At 34.4% G+C, this 20466-nt stretch overlaps 2 protein-coding genes across 3 annotated transcripts; one reads left to right on the forward strand and one right to left on the reverse strand.

Annotated features, from left to right (window-relative positions):
• Window positions 1-2063: 2063 nt before the first annotated feature.
• LOC120211590 (cation/H(+) antiporter 20-like) lies at window positions 2064-4901 on the forward strand. 2 transcript variants are annotated; one of them, XM_039210085.1, is made up of 5 exons: window positions 2064-2371; window positions 2452-3229; window positions 3344-3477; window positions 3563-4378; window positions 4464-4901. In XM_039210085.1, the coding sequence occupies exons 1-5, from the start codon at window positions 2192-2194 to the stop codon at window positions 4776-4778; spliced, it is 2223 nt and encodes a 740-aa protein (XP_039066016.1). In that variant the 5' UTR covers window positions 2064-2191; the 3' UTR covers window positions 4779-4901. The 2 variants fall into 2 exon arrangements, with proteins under 2 accessions (XP_039066016.1, XP_039066015.1); XM_039210084.1 differs by having other exon boundaries at window positions 2065-2371; window positions 2452-3477; window positions 4464-4900.
• Window positions 4212-6908, reverse strand: LOC120211591 (ADP-ribosylation factor GTPase-activating protein AGD7-like). Its single transcript, XM_039210086.1, has 4 exons — window positions 5869-6908; window positions 5682-5771; window positions 5144-5609; window positions 4212-4758 (listed from the first exon to the last, which is right to left on the reverse strand). Exons 1-3 carry the CDS (start codon window positions 6679-6681, stop codon window positions 5145-5147), a joined length of 1368 nt encoding a protein of 455 aa, XP_039066017.1. The 5' UTR covers window positions 6682-6908; the 3' UTR covers window positions 4212-4758; window position 5144.
• Window positions 6909-20466: the final 13558 nt, after the last annotated feature.

A 20466-nucleotide genomic window follows, 5' to 3' on the forward strand; every position in this document is an offset into this window, starting at 1 on the left:
TACAATTTTTGGATAGTTGCTTAGTAAAATTGGAAAAATGGTAAAATAATGTGTTCATCTTTGACTTTTGAAAGATGATAAGGTTAATGTGGCTTGGTTGTATGGTAATTATGAAGTTTCATTAATGGCAACTTGGACATTTTTCATTAAATGAATATTTTATTAATTTAAGCTTAAATAAAAGGTAAATTAACATGAAAATTTCATGTAAGCTTGATAATTTCCAGCAACATTGCCGTGAGTCCCCAACCCAAGATAGTGATCAAATTCGTGATACTAGTAAATCAAAAGGCAAGGAAAAGTTCAAGAGTAGTTGGAATTCGCCAGTAAGACATAATAGTGAGGCATATCAAGTCAGTGCATTTATTATATACTTATATGATATGAGGATGACTTACGATGAGTCAACCTCAAATGTTTTTATAAAACAATGTTTACTGCATTTTGAAATATTTTCATAAATTTTATGAAAATTATTTTTACAAATAAATTTTAAGGTATAAAGTGTCCTAAAATAGATGGATGATTTTTTATATTATTTTAACAACTATCGATATTTCAGAATAAATGTTTAATCTGCGAATTTGATTTAAAGGCATATTGTATGTGCATTGAAAGCCATAGGTGCTTTTAGACATACTTTGTGTGTGATGGTTATCGATCGATTTTGTTTAATGCATATGTTGCATTTTCGTATCAGTATTTTGTGTATTTTCGGCACTATGTATGCATTTATGATATTCATAATGAGTTTGTGAATTACCATTTTGTTATACTAGTATAGTGTTGTTGTCACTACATAATATATGCTTTCATTTAGCATTTATGTGCAACTCATGTACATTGCATTCTCATTTGACATACATTGGGCAATGAATGGATATTTTGGAAAATACTAATTGATAGGTATGTTGGGCATACTAAATATTGTTTCGCAGGTTATTTGAAAGAAACTTGGTTTATCAAGTCAATTTTATGTATTATTATGATTTATACGATTAAAATCATATTTTGATCTTTTATGACATACTTATGTTTTGGTTACGCCTCATTTATATTATTATGCCTAACTAAGTGAATATTTAGCGTGTGATGGTTTCACGCGTAGGTAATCGAGTATAATCGGAGTAAGGAGTGCAGTTAATATCATTTGTCAATGATTGCCTTATGAGTAACAATATGACATTTCTAGATGTTTATTTAGATATTACTAATTGGCATGTAGTTAGATATGTTCTGATAAGATACTTGGTACTTGGTTGTAGTTTTATGTTATATTCGAACTTAAACTACTGTTTGATGGATTTTAAATATTATTATATATTTATGTATTTGAAGAATTTTTTTATAAACTATATTATTAAATCATTTATTTCAAGAAACAAAATTTTACTAGTTTTTAAGTACGAAAAATGTTTTAAAAGTCACGTGACATTTATGACTCGTATACGGAGACGTATACGGGAAATGAGTGTTACAACACAACATGTGGCATATGGGTTATAACCCTCGCTCATTAGTATTCCGTTTTAATTTTAAAATTTTGTTTTCTAACCTTGTAAAGGATTTTGAGACTATCTCGGTTGAAGAAAGCACAATCGGTAAATCATGTTGCGATTTACCTCAAATGTCAAGTCATTGTGTGTGGTCTATCCTGATTGATTTGAACGAAAAATTATGAAAGTCTAATTAAAGAGTTCGAAGATTTAGAGTACTTGGTCGTAGAACTTGAAGAAATTAAAGGACAGTTTAACGAAAATTGTAAAAGAAATGCCCAATTTCTTATCCAATCTCGTTAAATGATTCTCCAATTGAATTCTTATGACTTGAATCAATCCAAATAAATCACACTCAACCACTCAACATTCGAGATAAATCAATAAGTATTAAAATAATGAAAGATCCTCAACCAACAATAAAACATATAAACTTATCTTAACCTCCATTAAAACTTTATAGCGCACCAAAATATTAGTGCTACAAACTAATCCCACTTGTCATTATTTGGAAGGAACAGGTAATAACAACAAGGGCATCTTCAACAGTATTAATCCTCCATAAAAACACAGAGTTAGTCCAACTCTTTTGATCAACAGATTCAGTCGATTACACACATTTTCACATTGGCAGAAGTTTTTGCAGCCTTGTCGTTGTCAGGTTTTGCTAGTCCTTCACATAGCACCGGCGAGCCATGCAACGAAACATTAGCTCTATCCCAACGTCGTCGGATGGAGTCTGGCAAGGCGAGAATCCTCTAAACTACTCCTTCCCATTGCTGATCGTTCAAACAACCTTGGTTCTCTTCACAAGCCGCTTCCTTGCCCTTCTTCTCAAGCCTCTGCACCAGCCCAAAGTCATTGCAGAGATTATTGTACGTTGACAAACAAGATTGCAATCTCTTGTTTTTTCTACTTTGAAATGACTTCTTTTTACTGTTTTTTTCTTTTGCAGGGTGGGATTTTGCTCGGACCGTCAGCTTTAGGCCGCAACAAAGATTTCTTGAACTTAGTTTTCCCTTCATGGAGTATGCCCATACTCGAATCCACCGCAAGTATTGGTCTTCTCTTCTTTCTGTTTCTCGTGGGACTTGAACTTGAACTAAGCACAATCCGTCAAAGCGGTAGGAAGGCTTTGAGCATCGCCGTAGTTGGGATGTCCCTCCCTTTCATATTCGGAGCTGGCCTTTCTTTCTTTCTCCGAAAAGCCGTAAAAGGAGAAGATAGAGTAGGATATGGACAGTACATCATGTTCCTAGGCGTGGCACTTTCCATCACAGCTTTCCCTGTCCTTGCACGCATTCTAGCAGAGCTCAAGCAACTAACAACTCATGTCGGCCAGACTGCCATGGCTGCAGCTGCATTAAACGACGTTGCCGCTTGGGTATTGCTGACATTGGCCATCGCCCTAGCTGGAAATGGCTCAAATGAAGCTCACAAAAGCCCCTTGATATCCATATGGGTTCTACTTTGCGGAGTAGCTTTTGTTGCTTTCATGTTAATCCTCGTACGCCCCCTAATGACCTGGGTTGCTCGACAGAGCTCACCGGAACCCTACGTTATTCATGAAGCCTTTATATGTTTAACCCTGACCGGGGTAATGTTATCCGGTTTCATGACTGACCTTATAGGAATCCATGCAATCTTCGGTGCTTTCATCTTTGGACTAACCATTCCCAAAGGAAGCGAGTTCGGACAAAAATTGATCACAAGGATTGAAGACTTCGTAGCCGGTTTGCTTCTTCCTCTTTACTTCGCCTCTAGTGGATTAAGGACAGACATAGCCAAAATTCAAGGCTTCGAGGCGTGGGGACTTTTAGTGCTTATTATATCCACGGCTTGCGCAGGGAAGATTTTGGGGACATTTTTCACGGCGATGTTGTGTAAGATTCCAGTTAGGGAGTCGTTGGCTCTTGGGGTTTTGATGAATACCAAAGGGTTGGTTGAGCTAATTGTTCTCAACATCGGCAAGGAAAAAAAGGTGCGTATAAACTGATCCTTGCCATTGTGTTTCTTACAGAAAGTTTCTAACCAGCAGGATGCCTTAGTGATCGTTGTTATTGTAGGTTCTCAATGATGAAATGTTTGCAATTTTAGTGTTGATGGCACTTTTTTCAACTTTCTTAACAACTCCAACAGTTATGGCGATATACAAACCTCGGCATCGATCAGAACAAGCATCGCACCCTGCGGAAGACTTGGAAAACGAGTTCCGAATCCTGGCATGTATCCATGGACCTAGCAATGTGCCATCACTCATCCATCTCATGGAGTCGATACATGAGACCAACAGATCCCCACTCAAACTCCATGTGATGCACCTTGTTGAACTTACTGATCGGTCTTCATCTATTTTGATGGTTCAAAGAACCCGAAAGAATGGTCTTCCCTTCATTAGTTGCCTAGGTCGAGGGGCTAAACGCGATCAAATTGCGTCTGCATTTGAGGCAAATGCACAGCTTGGGAGGGTGCACCACTCGACCGCTATTTCAGCATTGTCAACTATGCATGAGGATATTTGCCATGTAGCCAAGGATCGAAGTGTGGAAATGATCATCCTACCTTTCCACAAGCAATGGAATGGGGAGGGTGACGAGGCAATTAAGAGCATCAGTCATAGCTGGAGAGAGGTCAATCAAAGGGTCCTAACAACCGCAACATGCTCAGTTGCATTACTTATCGACAGTAGATTTAACAATCCAGCAGAGCAACCGGCAGAACCCACCACAACAATGCTAAAAAGAGTAGTTATTCTGTTTATTGGTGGACCGGATGATCGTGAAGCTCTGCAGCTCGGTCAGAGAATGACCGGAAAGCAACTAGTTCAGGTGACTCTAGTGAGGTTCCTCCAAGGCCAAAGGGATGGAAATATAAGAGAGAAGGTAAAACACACATAAAATTCTGTTAAAAGAATTTTGAATTGCCTACCACTTTCATTACAGTGCTGAAGAGATGTGGTTTTAGCAGGAACTGGATGAGTTTGCACTAGAGGAGTTCAGACGGTCAGATACATCTGTCCAATACGAAGTGAAGGCCAGCAGCAATGTCATGGAAGAAGTGCTAAGGATTGGACAGAGCAGGGAGTATGATATTCTCATGGTCGGAAAGGGACATCACCCATCTTGCAGGGAAACAACAGGAAACCATACACAGAGTGAGGAACTGGGAGCTATCGGAAGTATTCTAACTTCCGGAGATCGAAGCATCTTCCCATCTATCCTAGTGATTCAACGACCGAAAGAAGCAGCTGAAAATGAGGCAACTGTTTCAGAGATGATATGAGAAAAGGATGTCATTCCTAGATTTGTGATGTAAAATGGGATGAACAAGAGTGAGGCTATGTTGATGTAAAAAGCCACTGTAATATGTCTAGAACTCGAGGTTAAATAAATAATAAGAACATAAAGTTCTAGCAAATCCAAAGCAATTTTGAAGTTTCATTTCATAAATAATGTGTTTCTTTACAACCAATCCTCTTTCCAAATCTAGCCAATTAGCCTTTTCTGTTCACTTTCTCTTTTTACAAATATAAACTACTTTTAAACATGAAAATTACATTAGTAAAATCTTTTGAAACAATATCCCAACTTGGCTTTTGAAGATCTAATCCAGTATTGGTAATTCAGAGGAATAAATAAGAAATTAACCTTACCGAAAGCGTACACCCGACCCGGTGGCGTCATCCGATTTTCCGTTGTGATCAACAGCTCCTTTATCAGATGCACCATTATAGAAATTATCAAATCCATCATCCCAGCCAGTCCAACCATCGTTGCTATAAGTAGTCTCCTTTGTGGTACCTTCCTTCATATTGTCCCAGTCATCCCAAGAACTATAATTCCCAACAGAGGATGATTGTCCACTAGAAGTAGAATTACATCCTCTATTCCCCTGGTTACAGTCCTGATGATATCCATTTTTCTCGCTTTCGATTTGCTGCAAGTTATTGTTGTTCCAGTTCATGCCGTCTTTCGCGTTCTCCTCAACTTTATGTGTAGCTAATAACATGACTCCTCTCATGATCCCCCATGTTCTCTGGCCGATCTCCGACGTCTTTGCGGTGACGACGCTGACGGTTTGGTTAACCTTGGTATCATAGCCACCCTCCTTAACCTGCACAAATGAATCATATTATAACTATAACAGCAACAACTTAGCCAGATAGAAATCGTAACCCCAAAATACCTTGGTGCTTAACTCCATCGTTCCTGCTTGGACAACACTTGCAGCAGATTGGGCAGCCAATGCTGCTACTAAGGATAGCATCCCAATACCCTGCAACACAAACAAATTCAACTAATAATCTATCATCTCATAAAATGAAAGTCACACATTTTAGAAAATGATAAGAACAATGAAATAACTTCTTAACCTGAGAAACAACAGAGAGCACATCACCCTGAGGATCATTATTCCTCTGGGTAGGCATAGGACTGGATCCAAACCCAATGTATTTCCCTCCTTGGGAAGGTGGTAGATCTTCAGGCCTAGATTCATTCTCCGCCATCTTCCTTGCAAAAAAGCTCTCCTTGTTCGCTGCCGAAGCCTTCAGCTCGGATCTCGTGTATATATCCTTTGTGGACCTCGACCTCATGGGAGAACCTCCTGCTTCCCCACCATTATTATTCTCTTCTCTAAAATCAGTCGCCGATTGATTCCTTCTGATATCATTCGAAGATCTAAAAGAATCGTCATTATCCCAATTGTCCCACCCTTCATTATTAGTATGAATATGATTACTGCCCCTGCTCCCACCACCGCTCAACGGCGGTTTTCTACTGCCACAACCTCCGTTGAGAGTCACTTTCACAATGGGTGGATCCTTCCACGGGCGGCCCTCGGAAAGGGCTTGGATACGATCACGATAAATACTGGCGGCATAAGAGTTATATTTGGTAACGATATCGGTTTCTTTAGGGATCCCGTACCGAGCCAAAAAGGCGTTGAGCTTGTCGTTACCACCGTATTCCATCTTCTTGATCTGGATGTCGAACCATGAATCCATGGTAACGGATCGGACGAATGAGATGTGGACACCTAAACCTCGGTGTTTACCGGAGCATTCTAAGCACATGAAAACACCGTAGGAGACCGAAGCCCATTGGGGATTCTTTTGGTTGCAATCGACGCAAGTTCTATTGCCTGGCTGCGATTGGAGGCCGCGTAACCGTCTCGTTGCCGCCATATTTTTGAATCCGATCTGGATCGGATTCGGGTGAAGAAAAAAAAGAATTAGATCGGAAAAAATTCAGAGAAGTGGAGCCTATAAAACAAAATTTAGGGAAAATATCTGAAAAGAAAAACAAATTTAAAAGGATAATGGGAGTCTAAAATTCAATGGGGAAGAAGATCAGCGACACCGTTAAACCATATTTAGGAGAACTGTTGAAATTACGCCATTTTGGGTAAATTTTCAGGTTCTTCTCTTAACACACGTATTGGTGGTTAAAGTGTATGTTCACTTAAGAATCACATTTTAAAATTAAACCCTTTTTCATAATTTTTTTTTGAAAAATATTAATTTTAAGTGTCGTGAGAGTGTTGTAACTTTTTTTCAGATGTAATCGATTCCGAAACTTGACTTTTAATCTAATTTTCATACATCGTCAATTTAAATAGATTTTAAAATCTTCTATAAAAGAATAAATTTATCTGTATTTAATTGTATCAAAGTTAAGTATTTTTTAAAAAATCTTTAAAAGAAATAATAGAAATATTTTTATTTTCAATTGAGTTCACTTAATTTAACTGTTTAAAATTTATATTCATATAAGGAATCAAATTTTAAAACTAAATCCGTGTCCATAAATTTTTGAAAACTGAGTCAACACAATTTTTAGAATTATATTAATTTTAGATGTTGGGATGGTGTTATAACATTTTTCAAATATAATCAACTCAACTTTCTATTGATTTTAAATGCATATATATATATATAGTAAATTGTCATTTTAAATAGATTTTTAAAATCTTTTATAAAAGAATCAAATTTAAAATAATCGAATACTATTTTATATTTTAAAATACGTGTTCCTCAAACCTAAAAAACAATTTCGATATAGACCCAAGGATAATTGCACTCCTCGCCATTAACGGTTGTTAAAGACTTAGTGGATGTTTGTTTACTTCAGAATGATTAAGCGCTGAATGATTCAAATACTGAATGATTCAGAGGCTCTAAATGGTTTGGCTCTGAATGTGACATGTTGTTTGATAACTGGCTCTGAATGATTCAGAATGTACTTCTGTGATTAATCATTCATCACTGTTTTACTGAATCATCAACACTGAATCATTCAGAGGTGCAAAACAAACGCACTGAATGCTGAATAACCCCTTAATTGTGGTTACTAGAATGCTAGTTATGGTCGAATCTAAGCTAGCATGTGGAGCTATCATGGTGTAAGCGACATTCTCCTAGGTTCATGAGTAACCTAAGTGTGCTGGCATCGGGACCAAGTAGATGATACGATGTCTCTCTAGGATGATACTTAGGGACGGTTTGGGGCCAGAGGGCTCCATATCGCGCTCTTGGTTGAGGAGTAGGGTTGCCATCTAGCATTCGCTATGCCTCGCGGGATCTCCTTCCAAATGTACTTGTGAGTTTGGAATTATATTATGGCGCGAGACTAATGTGTGGCTTGTTTGTTCGGACAGGATACTGTGAGATCGACTAATGAACTGAGGGATGATTCTTAGTCAATATGACTTTGCTTCATGACGAGTTATCACATTCAAGTGCCACACGGCTTAACAACAGGTCGAGATGTTATTCCATGACACTTTGGGCTTAGAGTTAGTTGTTCCATCAAAATCCATATTTCAAACTTTTCAAATTGCATATTAAACAAGTTTTTAAAATCGGACTGGACTTTGAACCGGTAAAGGTACTGGTTCACTGGTTCAACCGTAGTTCAACTGGTTTGAACCGGATTTTATATAAAATAATATTTTTTTTAAAATTTTACATAATATTCAAAGCAATATTAATATATATATAATACTTTTTTTAAGTTTACAATATTAAAATATATAAAAATATCACAAGTTATAACATATATAAGTTAAAAACTATAAAATCGAGATGACCATCCTGCTCAGTTGGTAGATCACAAGGTTTTTAACCTTGAGGTCGTGGGATCGAGTCCCACGGAGGGTATTTCATAATTCGAAGTCTTCTACGGAAGCTGCTCTCAATCTGGTGTTGGGGGCAGCCTACTATCTTACCTCCCCTTACCTCCATTACATATGGAAACAAGGGACAGCCAGCCAGCCATTAAAAACTATAAAATCAAGTGAAACAAAATGATTCAAATCAACTATAATATAATATTTAAGATAAAGCATATTAAATAATAAATATAATTATATAATTATAATCAAAAAATAAATTTGGGACTGAAAAAATAATAACAAACGATGTCGTTGGTTTAATTTTTTTTAAAAAACAATCTCACATGGCTAAGAAACATAGAAGATATCCAAAAGTCTAAAGAGTAAAAATATGAGAACAAAACAATCCCACATGGCTAAGAAACATAGAAGATCATCCCAACTGACTCCTATAAATAATAGAGGTAATTTGGCATTCAAAATCATGGAGCCTTTTGGTGAGCACAGAACAAACTATTCTTTCGTTTCAATTGAGCTTGAATTTCAGGCTTCAATCGAGCGTCTAATTTTTTTTGATTTCGAGCATTTTCGAGTTCAAGTTTCAATATTATATTTCGAGTTCGAGTTGAACTTGATTATTTTTAGCTCGTGAGTTTTTGAGTCGAGTTGAGTTTACTTTTAAAGTTTTCGAGTTTGAGTTGAGCTCAACAATACTCAAGTTCGACTCGGCTCGTTTAACAAACGACGTCGTTTGGTTTAATTTTTTTTAAAAGAAAAAAATAGAACTTGCGGTTCACACCGGTTTTACCAGTTTTCATCCGGTTCACACTGATTTTACCGGTTCTCAGCCGGTTCTACCGGTTTTCAACCAGTTCATTGCAAAACTGGTTTTGGAAGTTAACCGGACCGGATAGACCACTGGTTCACGGTTCAACCGGTTGAATCCGTCGGTTAAGTCCGATTTTGATAACCATGATATTAAATCAAGCTTTATTTGATATTTATCCTTCTATATTAATTATTATGGGTAAAGTACAAAAATGATCATCGATTATAGGATATTATTTTATTAAATCCTTTGAATATTGAAAATTGCAAAATCATCCCTCGACTATAGGACGCTATTTTGTTAAGTCCTTCAACTATTAAAAGTTACAATTAGTCACCTGACTATTCATATGTTTCAAACTCATCTTTTTATGTTAAAGATTGACGCATGTATGAGCTGGACGTTTAACTTGTTGATTCAAATATGATAAAATTATATATTAATGATGTCTACTGGCATCGCCGTTGCTTTCAAGCATTGCTCGACGACATGATGTTTCAAGCATTAGCTAGACAACATAATGTAAATAGAGACTTGATCCACAAAATACAACTCAAACAATTATGAGATCAGATTTGTATCATATCCCAATAAAGCAAGTTGAAGTTCAGCTCATAAGACTTTCAATTTTTAACGGAAAATGAAAAATTTGGAACATATGATTATATGAATAGTCAGGTGATTATTTTGTAATATTTAATAGTCGATAGACTCAACAAAACTACATTTTATAATTAAAATAATTTTTGTAATTTTTAATGATTGAAGGACTCAACAAAAATAATTATATATAGTCATGAGACTGTTTGTGTACTTTATCCGATTATTATTTAGATCTACCCACTCAAGGCTAGGACTAGAGCTACTGCCTATTTGAGGGCAAACTCGACCTGGTAACCAATAAAGTTTGAAACTTTTTGCCAAACTCTTAACGGTTCAAGCCGCCACTATATAATCATAAAGAAGACAAAAATAATAATTGGTATTAATAATTTTACATATTTACTAATAATCAGTTAGTCTAATGTGATGAAGCATTAAATTTCTTATGCAATGTCAGAGATTTGAATATTGACGTTTATGAATGAAGAAAATTGAATTGGAAGAATCGTCTTCACCTTTGTAATATCTAATTTGAATTAGTTGATCAAAAGACTAATTATTGTTGATTATACCAAAAATAATCATTCATATTTTAATTAATAAAACAAAATGAATTTATTATGACTATTAAATATTGAGCAGATCATTCTGTTGAAGGTGTCTACAAATATTTATCTGAAATTAATTGGGTCTGCCCAACCAAAAGGATAACCCGACCCTTAAAAGATGTCTACTCTACCAATTATGCCTTCCTTGCTTTATGCATGCAGTTGCTGATCCACCAAGTAGCTGACCAACTTGTCCACTTCTTTGACAAATAAGGAAGAAAGCTTCCCCATGACAGCACCAGCCACCCAGGCTGATGGCCATCCTGTGTTGGGACCACCGGATCCAGTATGGAGCAACACACCATACATTGGACTTAACCAGAATAGATAGAAGGAGACAGTTTAGACGGTATTCTCAAAAAAAAAAAAAATCAAATTATCATATAATTAAGTATTATTTTTATATTTTTATGATAATATATTTGTCTATCTAAACTTTTATAAGTTCGACATTTAAAATTTTATAAATTCGCTCTTAACATAAAATATATCTTTTCTACATAGCGATGTAAAGGAGTCGAGTCGAGTTTGAGTATTATTGAGCTCGGCTCAACTCGAAAATTTAAAATTGAGCTCGACTTGACTCGAAAGCTCATAAGATTAAAATTATCAAGCTCGACTCAACCAGAAAGCTCGCGAGCATAAAGTTCAAGCTCGAAAAAAACTTGAACTCGAAACATGATCAGGCTTACCTCGATTGAAGCTCAAATTCGAGTACAGTTCAAGCTCGAACTCGATTTCAAACCTAAATGTATTTTTGAAAAGAAAACATATAAATGTTAATATCTTAATACTTTAATTTTAAAATTTAAAAATTTCAATATATTGCTTTTTGAATTGCTCGTGAACTTTTCCAATCAGATATCAAATAATTCACTTTACTCGATAATAACTCAAAGCTACAATAATTTGTAAGCCAGATGAAATAAATAATATTAAGGTTTTATTTGAAATTCAGATATAATAAATTCTATATGACTATTTAAAGTCTTTAAATATAATGATAATAGGCGTTCTTCTTGTTGTTATAAGCAACCCATATGTTATCTATAAAACATTAACTTCTCACTGATTTGTCCATCGTCTCTCGAGATGGACTTGGCGTTGCCAACATGTTGATCAGTATGGACCATTTTTTTTTTTTGCGGTTGAGATATCTTTTTTAATTAATCATTAATATCTGATCTATTGATCTACTAATTCAGATCGAGTACTGTAGAAGCGAGAGCGACCCTTTCAACCCAGTTTGCTCCATTCGCAAACGCTAGGATTCGAACCTCTGACATTGCTTAAGGGACCTAATGCCTCATTTCCACTAGACCAATTGGTTGTTGGTTGGCGGTTGAGACTTTAATTTGATTTTTTTTCTTTTAATTTTTTTATATAATCATCGGTATTTAATTTATTAATTAATAAATCATGTTCAAATATTAAAAATGTAAGAATGATATTTTAACCCAGTTTATCCCATCTACAAATATCAAAATTCGAAATTTTGACCTTACTTCAAAAATTCAATGTCTCATCTTATTAGATCAATTTATTATTTATTTATTTTCTTAAATCTTTATGTTTAATGGTTTTGGTGGCTATTTATTACCATCATTATTAATAATTACCATTTCGAGAATTATTTTCAGTTTTGCAATAATAGTTTTTTACTTTCTTAGCATAATAATAATAAAGTGTGAATTGAATCCAAGGCGATTTGGGTGTTGCAAAAATGGATGTTTTTAATTTTTGTTCTTATCACAACATAAAATTTAGTACTTTTTGTCAATTGTCATTGTCTAAACCATGTGCAGAGCATTTCATGTCTTTTTCAATTTTTATTTTCATTTATCTTGGGTATACTTTATAAACACGGTTTCAAAAATCGAATTTTTGGTTTTATTTTAAAAATCATTTACAGATTTTCTATTTTTCTTTAATTATGCAAAAAATATACTTTTTATCAACATATTATGTAAGATAAAAATACATATTATTAATTATATTTTTAGGAACCCTTTGTCAAAAGTCAGTTTTGGAGGCTTAAAAAAATCAAATTTTTCGGTGCAATAAATGCACCGAATGGGGCAGACAAAATCAACTGTAAAGTGTTGAATTATTTGGCATGGGAAATTCACATTTAGTCATTGTAATTTAGGGTATTTATAAATTGGTCTTTAAGCTTCAACTATAAATACCCTAGCTCATTTAGCATCAAAACCATCCCAAAACATTCTAGCTTTCTTCCAATACTAGAGAATTTAGAGAGTTTCTTGAGAGTTGTTTTCTCTTTTTTATCCAGAGAGAATTATCATTGTTTTCTCCTTGGTAGATCGAGAGAAGTTGTAATTCCGATTTTCTCATAGTGAAATTCTTCTACCGTTGCCCATGGTTTTTACCCTATATTATTTAGGGGGTTTCCATGTAAAATTTGTGTCTTCTTTTATCTTCATTTTTATTTTCTCAAATTATCAGTTGCGATTTTACTCTATTCGATAGTCGTCTTCCATAACAATTGGTATCAGAGCCAGATTTGAGTGTGTAATATTTACTTATTATCTTTGTGGTTTCCACCAAAAGGTGAATCCTCCGACATATGAAAGTAAGAAGGTATTACTCATTCTTTGAAGGTTCCAGAGAACTATTCACGATAGTGAAATAGTATGAGTTATCTGTAATAGAAGCTATGGCAACGAAATTTGATATTGAAAAGTTCAATGAGAAAAAATTTCTCATTGTGGAAATTGAAGATGAATGTCATCCTGAGGAAAGACGGTTGTCTAAGCTATCAGTGAAAGGCCGGTAGATTTCACAGATAACAACAAATGAATCGAGATGGACGGGAATGCTATGGCAAATTTTTATCTAGCATTAGCAGATGAAGTATTGTCAAGAATCGAGGAGAATAAGACAACTAAGGAGATATGAGATCATCTCACCAAACTGTACGAGGCCACATCGCTGCACAATAAAAGTTTCCTTAAGAGAAAATTATACACTCTCTGTATGCCAGAATCTACTTCAATGACGGAGCACTTAAATACACTGAACACTTTATTTTCTCAGCTTACATCCTTAAGCTGTAAAATAGGAGAACAAGAGCGTGCTGAACTTCTACTTCAAAGTCTACCGGATTCGTATGGTCAACTCATCATCAACTTAACAAATAGTAATGTCACCAGTCTAGTCTTCGATGATGTTGCAGCTGCTGTTCTACAAGAAGAAAATCGGTGCAAGAACAAGGAAGACATACAAGTAAATTTGTAACAAGCAGAAGCGTTGACAACGATGAGAGAGAGATCAACGGAACGTGGCCAAAGCAACAGTCACAAACATGGTAGATCAAAGTCGAGAAGCAATAAGAATTTAAAGTACTACAACTGTGGAAAGAAATGTCACTTGAAGAATGATTGTTGGAGTCTGATTAAAAACTCCAATCCACAAGGCAATATTGCAAACACTTCAGATGATGGAGATGCTCTATGCTGTGAAGCGTCAACCACCGTGAAGGTAGAAAGAGATATGCAGATATATGGCTCATTGATTCAGGAGTAACGTATCGCATGACCTCAAGAAGAGAATGGTTTCATCATTATGAACCTGTCTCAGGAGGATCTGTGTATAATTACAATGATCATGCCTTAGAGATCGTTGGCATGGGAACCATCAAATTAAAAATGTATGATGGAACAATTAAAGTTGTTCGAGATGTGCTGCACATGAAAGGCCTGAAGAAAAATTTATTATCCTACGGATTGTTGGATAATACTACAAGCAATATTGAAACACGGAAATGAATCATGAAGGTGTTTCATAGAGCGCTTGTGGTGCTGAAAGGTGAAAAGATAGCAGCAAACTTGTACATGCTGAAAGGAGAGACTTTGCTAGAAGCAGAAGCCTCTGTTGTATGTAGTTCAAATTCTGCAATGTTATGGCATCAGAAACTTGGACACATGTCAGAACAAGGAATGAAAGCCCTTGTGGAGAAAAAACTACTTACATGCTTAACAAATGTATCACTTACTTTGTGTGAGCATTGCATAACAAGTAAGCAGCACCGGTTGAAATTCAACACATCAAATTCTAGAGGCAAAAGTGTTCTAGAATTGGTTCACTCTGACGTATGGCAAGCACCAGTTATATCCCTAGGAGGAGCAAAATATTTTGTCTCATTTATTGATGATTACTCTAGGAGATGTTGGTGTACCCTATTAAAAAGAAGTCAAACGTGTTTTTAACTTTCAAAAACTTCAAAGCGCAGGTAGAACTAGATTCTAAAAATAAGATCAAGTGTTTCAGAACAGATAATGGATGAGAATACACAAGTGAAGAATTTGATGACTTTTGCAGGAAAGAAGGCATCAAAAGATAGTTCATAGTGGCGAACACTCCTCAACAAAATGGAGTGGCAGAGCGGATGAACAAAACCTTGTTAGAAAGAACAAGAGCAATGTTAAGGGATTCAGGCCTAGAAAAATCATTCTGGGCAGAAGCAGTCAATACCACCTATTATTTGGTGAATCAAGCTCCATCAACTACAATAGAGCTGAAGACACCAATGAAGAAGTGGACTGGTAAACCAGCTGATTATTCAAACCTCTATGTATTTGGAAGTATTGTGTACGTGATGTAAACTCCCAAGAAATTTCAAAGTTGGATCCAAAATCCAGAAATGAAAATTCTTGGGGTATGCTGATGGAGTAATGGGGTATCGCTTGTGGGATCCCACTGTCCGCAAAGTGATCATCACCAGGGATGTTATCTTTGTAGAAGATAAACTACAAAGAAAAGAAGATGATGATAACAATGAAAAGTCAGAGACTACATAGATACATGTGGAAAATGAGGTTGAACAAGGAGATTCTTCTGAAGCAAAACCAGCACATGATGAACAAGAACCAGAGAGTTCTGAAGCTCCAACAACTCGTCAATCAGATCGTGTGAGAAGACGTCCCAATTGGCACTCAGATTATGTTATAGAAGGTAATATTGCACACTGCCTTTTAACAGAGGACAGTGAGCCATCAACATACCAGGAGGCAATAAACAACTCAAATATTTCATTATAGATGATGACGATGTAAGAAGAAATTGAAGTCCTTCATAAAAATAATACATGGGACCTTGTGCCACTACCACAAGGAAGGAAGCCAATTAGTAACAAATGGGTCTTCAAAATCAAGCGAAATGGTGACGATCAAGTGGAGAGGTATCGTGCAAGACTGGTGGTCAAAGGATATGCTCAAAAAGAAGATATTAATTTCAATGAAATCTTTTCTCATGTGGTTCGACTAACAACAGTTCGAGTAGTTTTGGCAATGTGTGCTACATTGAACTTACATCTAGAGCAGCTAGATGTTAAAACAGTTTTTCTTCATGGAAATCTTGAAGAAGAGATTTATATGCTCCAAACTGAAGGTTTTGAAGAAAAAGAAAAAAAGAACTTGGTTTGCAGGTTGAACAAATCTCTGTACGGTCTAAAGCAGACACCAAGGTATTGGTTTAAGAGATTTGATTCTTTTATTATGTGCCTTGGATACAACAGACTTAATGCAACCCTTATGCTTATTTCAAGAGGTCTGGTGATAACAATTTTGTTATATTGCTGTTGTATGTGGATGGCATGTTAGTTGCAGGACCCAAAAAAGATCATATTGAAGAATTGAAGGCACAACTGGCTAGGGAATTTGAAAAGAAAGACTTGGGATCATCAAACAAGATTCTAGGGATGCAAATTCACCGAGACAGAAGTAATAGGAAGATTTGGCTTTCACAAAAGAATTATTTGAAGAAGATCTTGTCACGATTCAGCATGCAAGATTGTAAGCCAATTTCTACCCCTGTTCCTATTAACTTCAAATTATCTTCTAGTATGAGTCCTAGCAGTGAAGAAGAGAGGATGAAGATTCTCGAGTACCGTATGCATCAGCAGTGGGAAGTTTAATGTTCGCTATGATATGCACAAGACCATACATTGCACAAGCAGTGGGAGTGGTTAGTTGGTACATGGCGAATCCAGGCAAAGAGCATTGGAATACAGTAAATAGGATCCTGAGATACATTAAAAGGACCTCAAATATTGCATTATGTTATGCAGAATCAAACTTACTAATCAATGGGTATGTAGATTCTGATTATGCATGGGATTTGGATAAAAGCAAATCTACTACATGATATATGTTTAAAATTGTTGGTGGAGCTGTAAGCTGGGTTTCAAAATTGCATTCAGTTGTGGCTACATCCACAACAGAGGCAGAATATGTAGCAGCTACACAAGCCAGTAAAGAAGCAATTTGGTTGAAGATGCTATTAGAGGAGCTTGGGCACAATCAAGAGTATGTTTCTCTGTTTTGTGACAGTCAAAGCACCTTGCATTTAGTAAGGAATCCAACATTTCATTCAAGAACAAAACACATATGAGTTCAGTACCAATTTATTCATGAAAATGTGGAAGAATGAACGGTAGATATGCAGAAGATTCATACCAAAGATAACATAGCAGATTTCATGACGAAGGTGATCAACACTGATAAATTTACTTGGTGTCGATCCTCCTGTGGCTTGTCAGAGATGTAAGCAACATGAAGGTACAAGGTAGAAAGAATGGTGTGAAGATATGATTGTTCCAATCAAATCTTCAAGTGGGAGATTGTCAAAAGTCAGTTTTGGAGGCTTAAAAAATCAGATTTTTCGATGCAATAAATGCACCGAATGGGGTAGACAAAATCAGCTGTAAAGTGTTGAATTATTTGTCATGGGATAATTCATATTTAGTCATTGTAATTTAGGGTATTTACAAATTAGTCCTTAAGCTTCAACTATAAATACCCTAGCTCATTTAGCTTCAAAACCATCCAAAAACATTCTAGTTTCTTCCAATACTAGAGAATTTAGAGAGTTTCTTGAGAGTTGTTTTCTCCTATTTATCAAGAGAGAATTATCATTGTTTTCTCCTTGGTAGATTGAGAGAAGTTGTAATTCCTATTTTCTCATAGTGAAATTCTTTACCGTTGCCCGTGGTTTTTACCCTATATTATTTAGGGGTTTTCCACATAAAATTTGTGTCTTCTTTTATCTTCATTTTTATTTTCTCAAATTTTCAGTTGCGATTTTGCTCTATCCGATAGCCGTCTTCCGCAACACCCTTTTATGAATTTAATATTCTCCTTTGATTATTTACGACAATCACATTATTTCATTTATAGAAGACACATTATTATAGAGAACTGCTACGGGTAAAAAAATGAATGTTAGCTGATATTTGTTCATGAAGAAAAAAAGATGATGAATATAGATGGAAACTCCTTGAAGAAAATGAAAGAAACATATTTCTTCGTCAGATTGAAGGACATCTATAATGACTTTGATTGATTATATCATGTATAGGACAATGATGACTATTTATAAGTTAGCAAGCTAAACAAATCTGATAGTTAGATCTTTGTATTTCACATCAGTAGGTTGTTTGAGTTTGTCAGTTGTTTTAGTCTTATTCATATAACGTGATTGATTTAAAAGGTTGTTAGAGAATCTGATGGAATGAGATATCCATATAAATGTCATGAAAAGAAGGTGATTGATAATTTCTGAGGACGATCTTCAAAGATGTAATATATTTTAAATACAAATTAAAATTATCATATTTGATAATTTCTGAGGACGATCTTCAAAGATGTAATATATTTTAAATACAAATTAAAATTATTATATATATATATATATAAGATTGAAATGTAGAAATTTTTATCTCCAAGAAAATAAAAGTCTACTATTTAAACACGATTTTCATTTTCCAGTTCAACATCGTGCATTTCCACTTTCAAATATAATTTTATTCTTTTAATAACAATTGCACAAGGATTCTCCCAAAAATATAGTTCAAGCTTGTATAGATGCGTTTAATCTCAAATTGGTCCTAATTTAAAGGTAATTTAGGCACAAAATATGGTAAAAATGAGAATGATAATTTAGTTAAAACATTAAAATAATAAGGTGATAGAATCTATAATTGATGGCTATCAGCCCTTGAGCTTTTCATTATGAAAGTTAATTTATTTTATGAGTTGATCAATAGAAATGATATACTTAAATTGTTATGTTGTTTGGGCACACGATGATAAACTTTACACAACTATCTCTTTCATAAAGTTTTTAGCTCTCATAAATATGTTCATATGACAATGAATATCTCATGGTTTTACAAGAATTTGAGAGAATTATGTCCCATTAGCCTCCTTAAAGTAACCCCAATTCACTCACACAGATGATTTATGTTGTACGAACTCATTGAACACACAACGGTCATTAAAAGCATTGTTTAACTTATCTTGCTTTTAATCATTGTTTACATCATAAGAATGGACTCGAGATATATCTCAATAAATTTACATCATAGATGATTATATAAAACCGCTCATGGTGGCTCAACAAGTCTTATGCATGTAGATTGTTTCATTAAACCTAGTGTCGTAACCGTTTTCGTCCGGGCATGAAATTTTTACTCGGCGGGAAAAGTGATGTGAATAAATGGTTTTTAGAATAATTTGGGAGTCGCCATCGGCCTTTTGGGTCAGGTAGGTCGAATACCTAAAAATTATCTTTTAAAAGAGTTTTTAAGAAAACATCAGTTAAAAGATGAAATGATCTGCGTTTATAACCAAAAATTCATTCTTTTTATTAATAAAAAGGGATTCGTGGTCGATTACGTTTAGGGAAGGATTAGCACCCCTATAACGCCCAAAATTGATACTTTTTAATTATGAATTGTCTCTATTATTGGAAAAAAAATTCAAAGATATATTTAATTCATAATTATTATTTCAAATTTTATTACTATAGTTTTTTAAGAAAATATATTAATTTAAATATATTTATAAAAATATTTATTTATTTAGAAATATCAGAAAATGACTTCTAGGTGCCTTAAGACAGCTCTTTTCTTCGATATTAATAAATAAATAAAATGACTAAAATATTTTCTTAAGATAATAAAAATTTATTTTAATATAGTAAGATATTTATTTATTCAAAAATATCAGAAAAGGGCTTCTAGGTACTTTAAGACAACTCTTTTCTTTGATATTAATAAATAAATATTAAAATTTTAATAATTTAAATAAAACTAAATTATAATTTTTATAATGTTTAATTATTTAAAATACCAGAATAGGACATCCAGTTGTTTTAAGACTGCCCTTTTCTTTGATATTGAAAATAAATAAACATTATTATTTAAAAGAATATAGGTATATATTTATATGAATAAGATAATAATAATAAAATAATTATGAAAATAATAATTTAAACATATACAATTAAAATATAAATAATAAAATTAAAATTAAATATAAAAAGTAATAAAACTTATAATTAAAATTAGTGACTAAATTATGACATATCAAGATTAAATACTCTAGTTTGAAATATTATGAAAACTAGGTTTTACTAATGTAATTAATCCTTAATTAATTAATTAGAGGTCAAAATAAAAGTTATTAAAGTTATAAGGACTAAATACGATATTTACACTAAATATATATAAGTATACATGGCTAGGACTAAATTATAAACTAAATAAAATCGAAAGACCGAATTAAAAGGTTCAAGATTTGATTTCAGTGACCAAAATGAAAAGTTACAAAACTGTGGTGGCAGCGGGTATAGTTTACCCACGCGAGAAATTCTAGATATACCCCTCCCCCAAAACGACGTTGTTTGGGAGGGGTATTTAAATATCCCAAACGGCTGGCCCGAAGGGCCAACCCCTCATTTCTTCTTTCTCTCTTCTTTCTCTAACTGAGAGAGTTTAATATTCTCTCTCGCCTCT

The sequence above is a fragment of the Hibiscus syriacus genome, unplaced genomic scaffold, assembly GCF_006381635.1.
Source record: "Hibiscus syriacus cultivar Baekdansim isolate YM2019G1 unplaced genomic scaffold, ASM638163v2 tig00109973_pilon, whole genome shotgun sequence".
Classification (NCBI taxonomy): Eukaryota; Viridiplantae; Streptophyta; class Magnoliopsida; order Malvales; family Malvaceae; genus Hibiscus; species Hibiscus syriacus.

Bases quoted from the DNA above. Each gene is read 5' to 3' on its own strand.
- LOC120211590 (XM_039210084.1), top strand. From the start codon at position 2,192: ATGCAACGAAACATTAGCTCTATCCCAACGTCGTCGGATGGAGTCTGG. The intron at 2,372-2,451 runs GTACGTTGACAA...TTTCTTTTGCAG, and splicing joins AAGTCATTGCAGAGATTATT to GGTGGGATTTTGCTCGGACC. The intron at 4,379-4,463 runs GTAAAACACACA...TGGTTTTAGCAG, and splicing joins ATGGAAATATAAGAGAGAAG to GAACTGGATGAGTTTGCACT.
- LOC120211591 (XM_039210086.1), bottom strand. From the start codon at position 6,681: ATGGCGGCAACGAGACGGTTACGCGGCCTCCAATCGCAGCCAGGCAAT. The intron at 5,772-5,868 runs GTTAAGAAGTTA...TTTGTGTTGCAG, and splicing joins TGCTCTCTGTTGTTTCTCAG to GGTATTGGGATGCTATCCTT. The intron at 5,610-5,681 runs GTATTTTGGGGT...TCATTTGTGCAG, and splicing joins CGATGGAGTTAAGCACCAAG to GTTAAGGAGGGTGGCTATGA.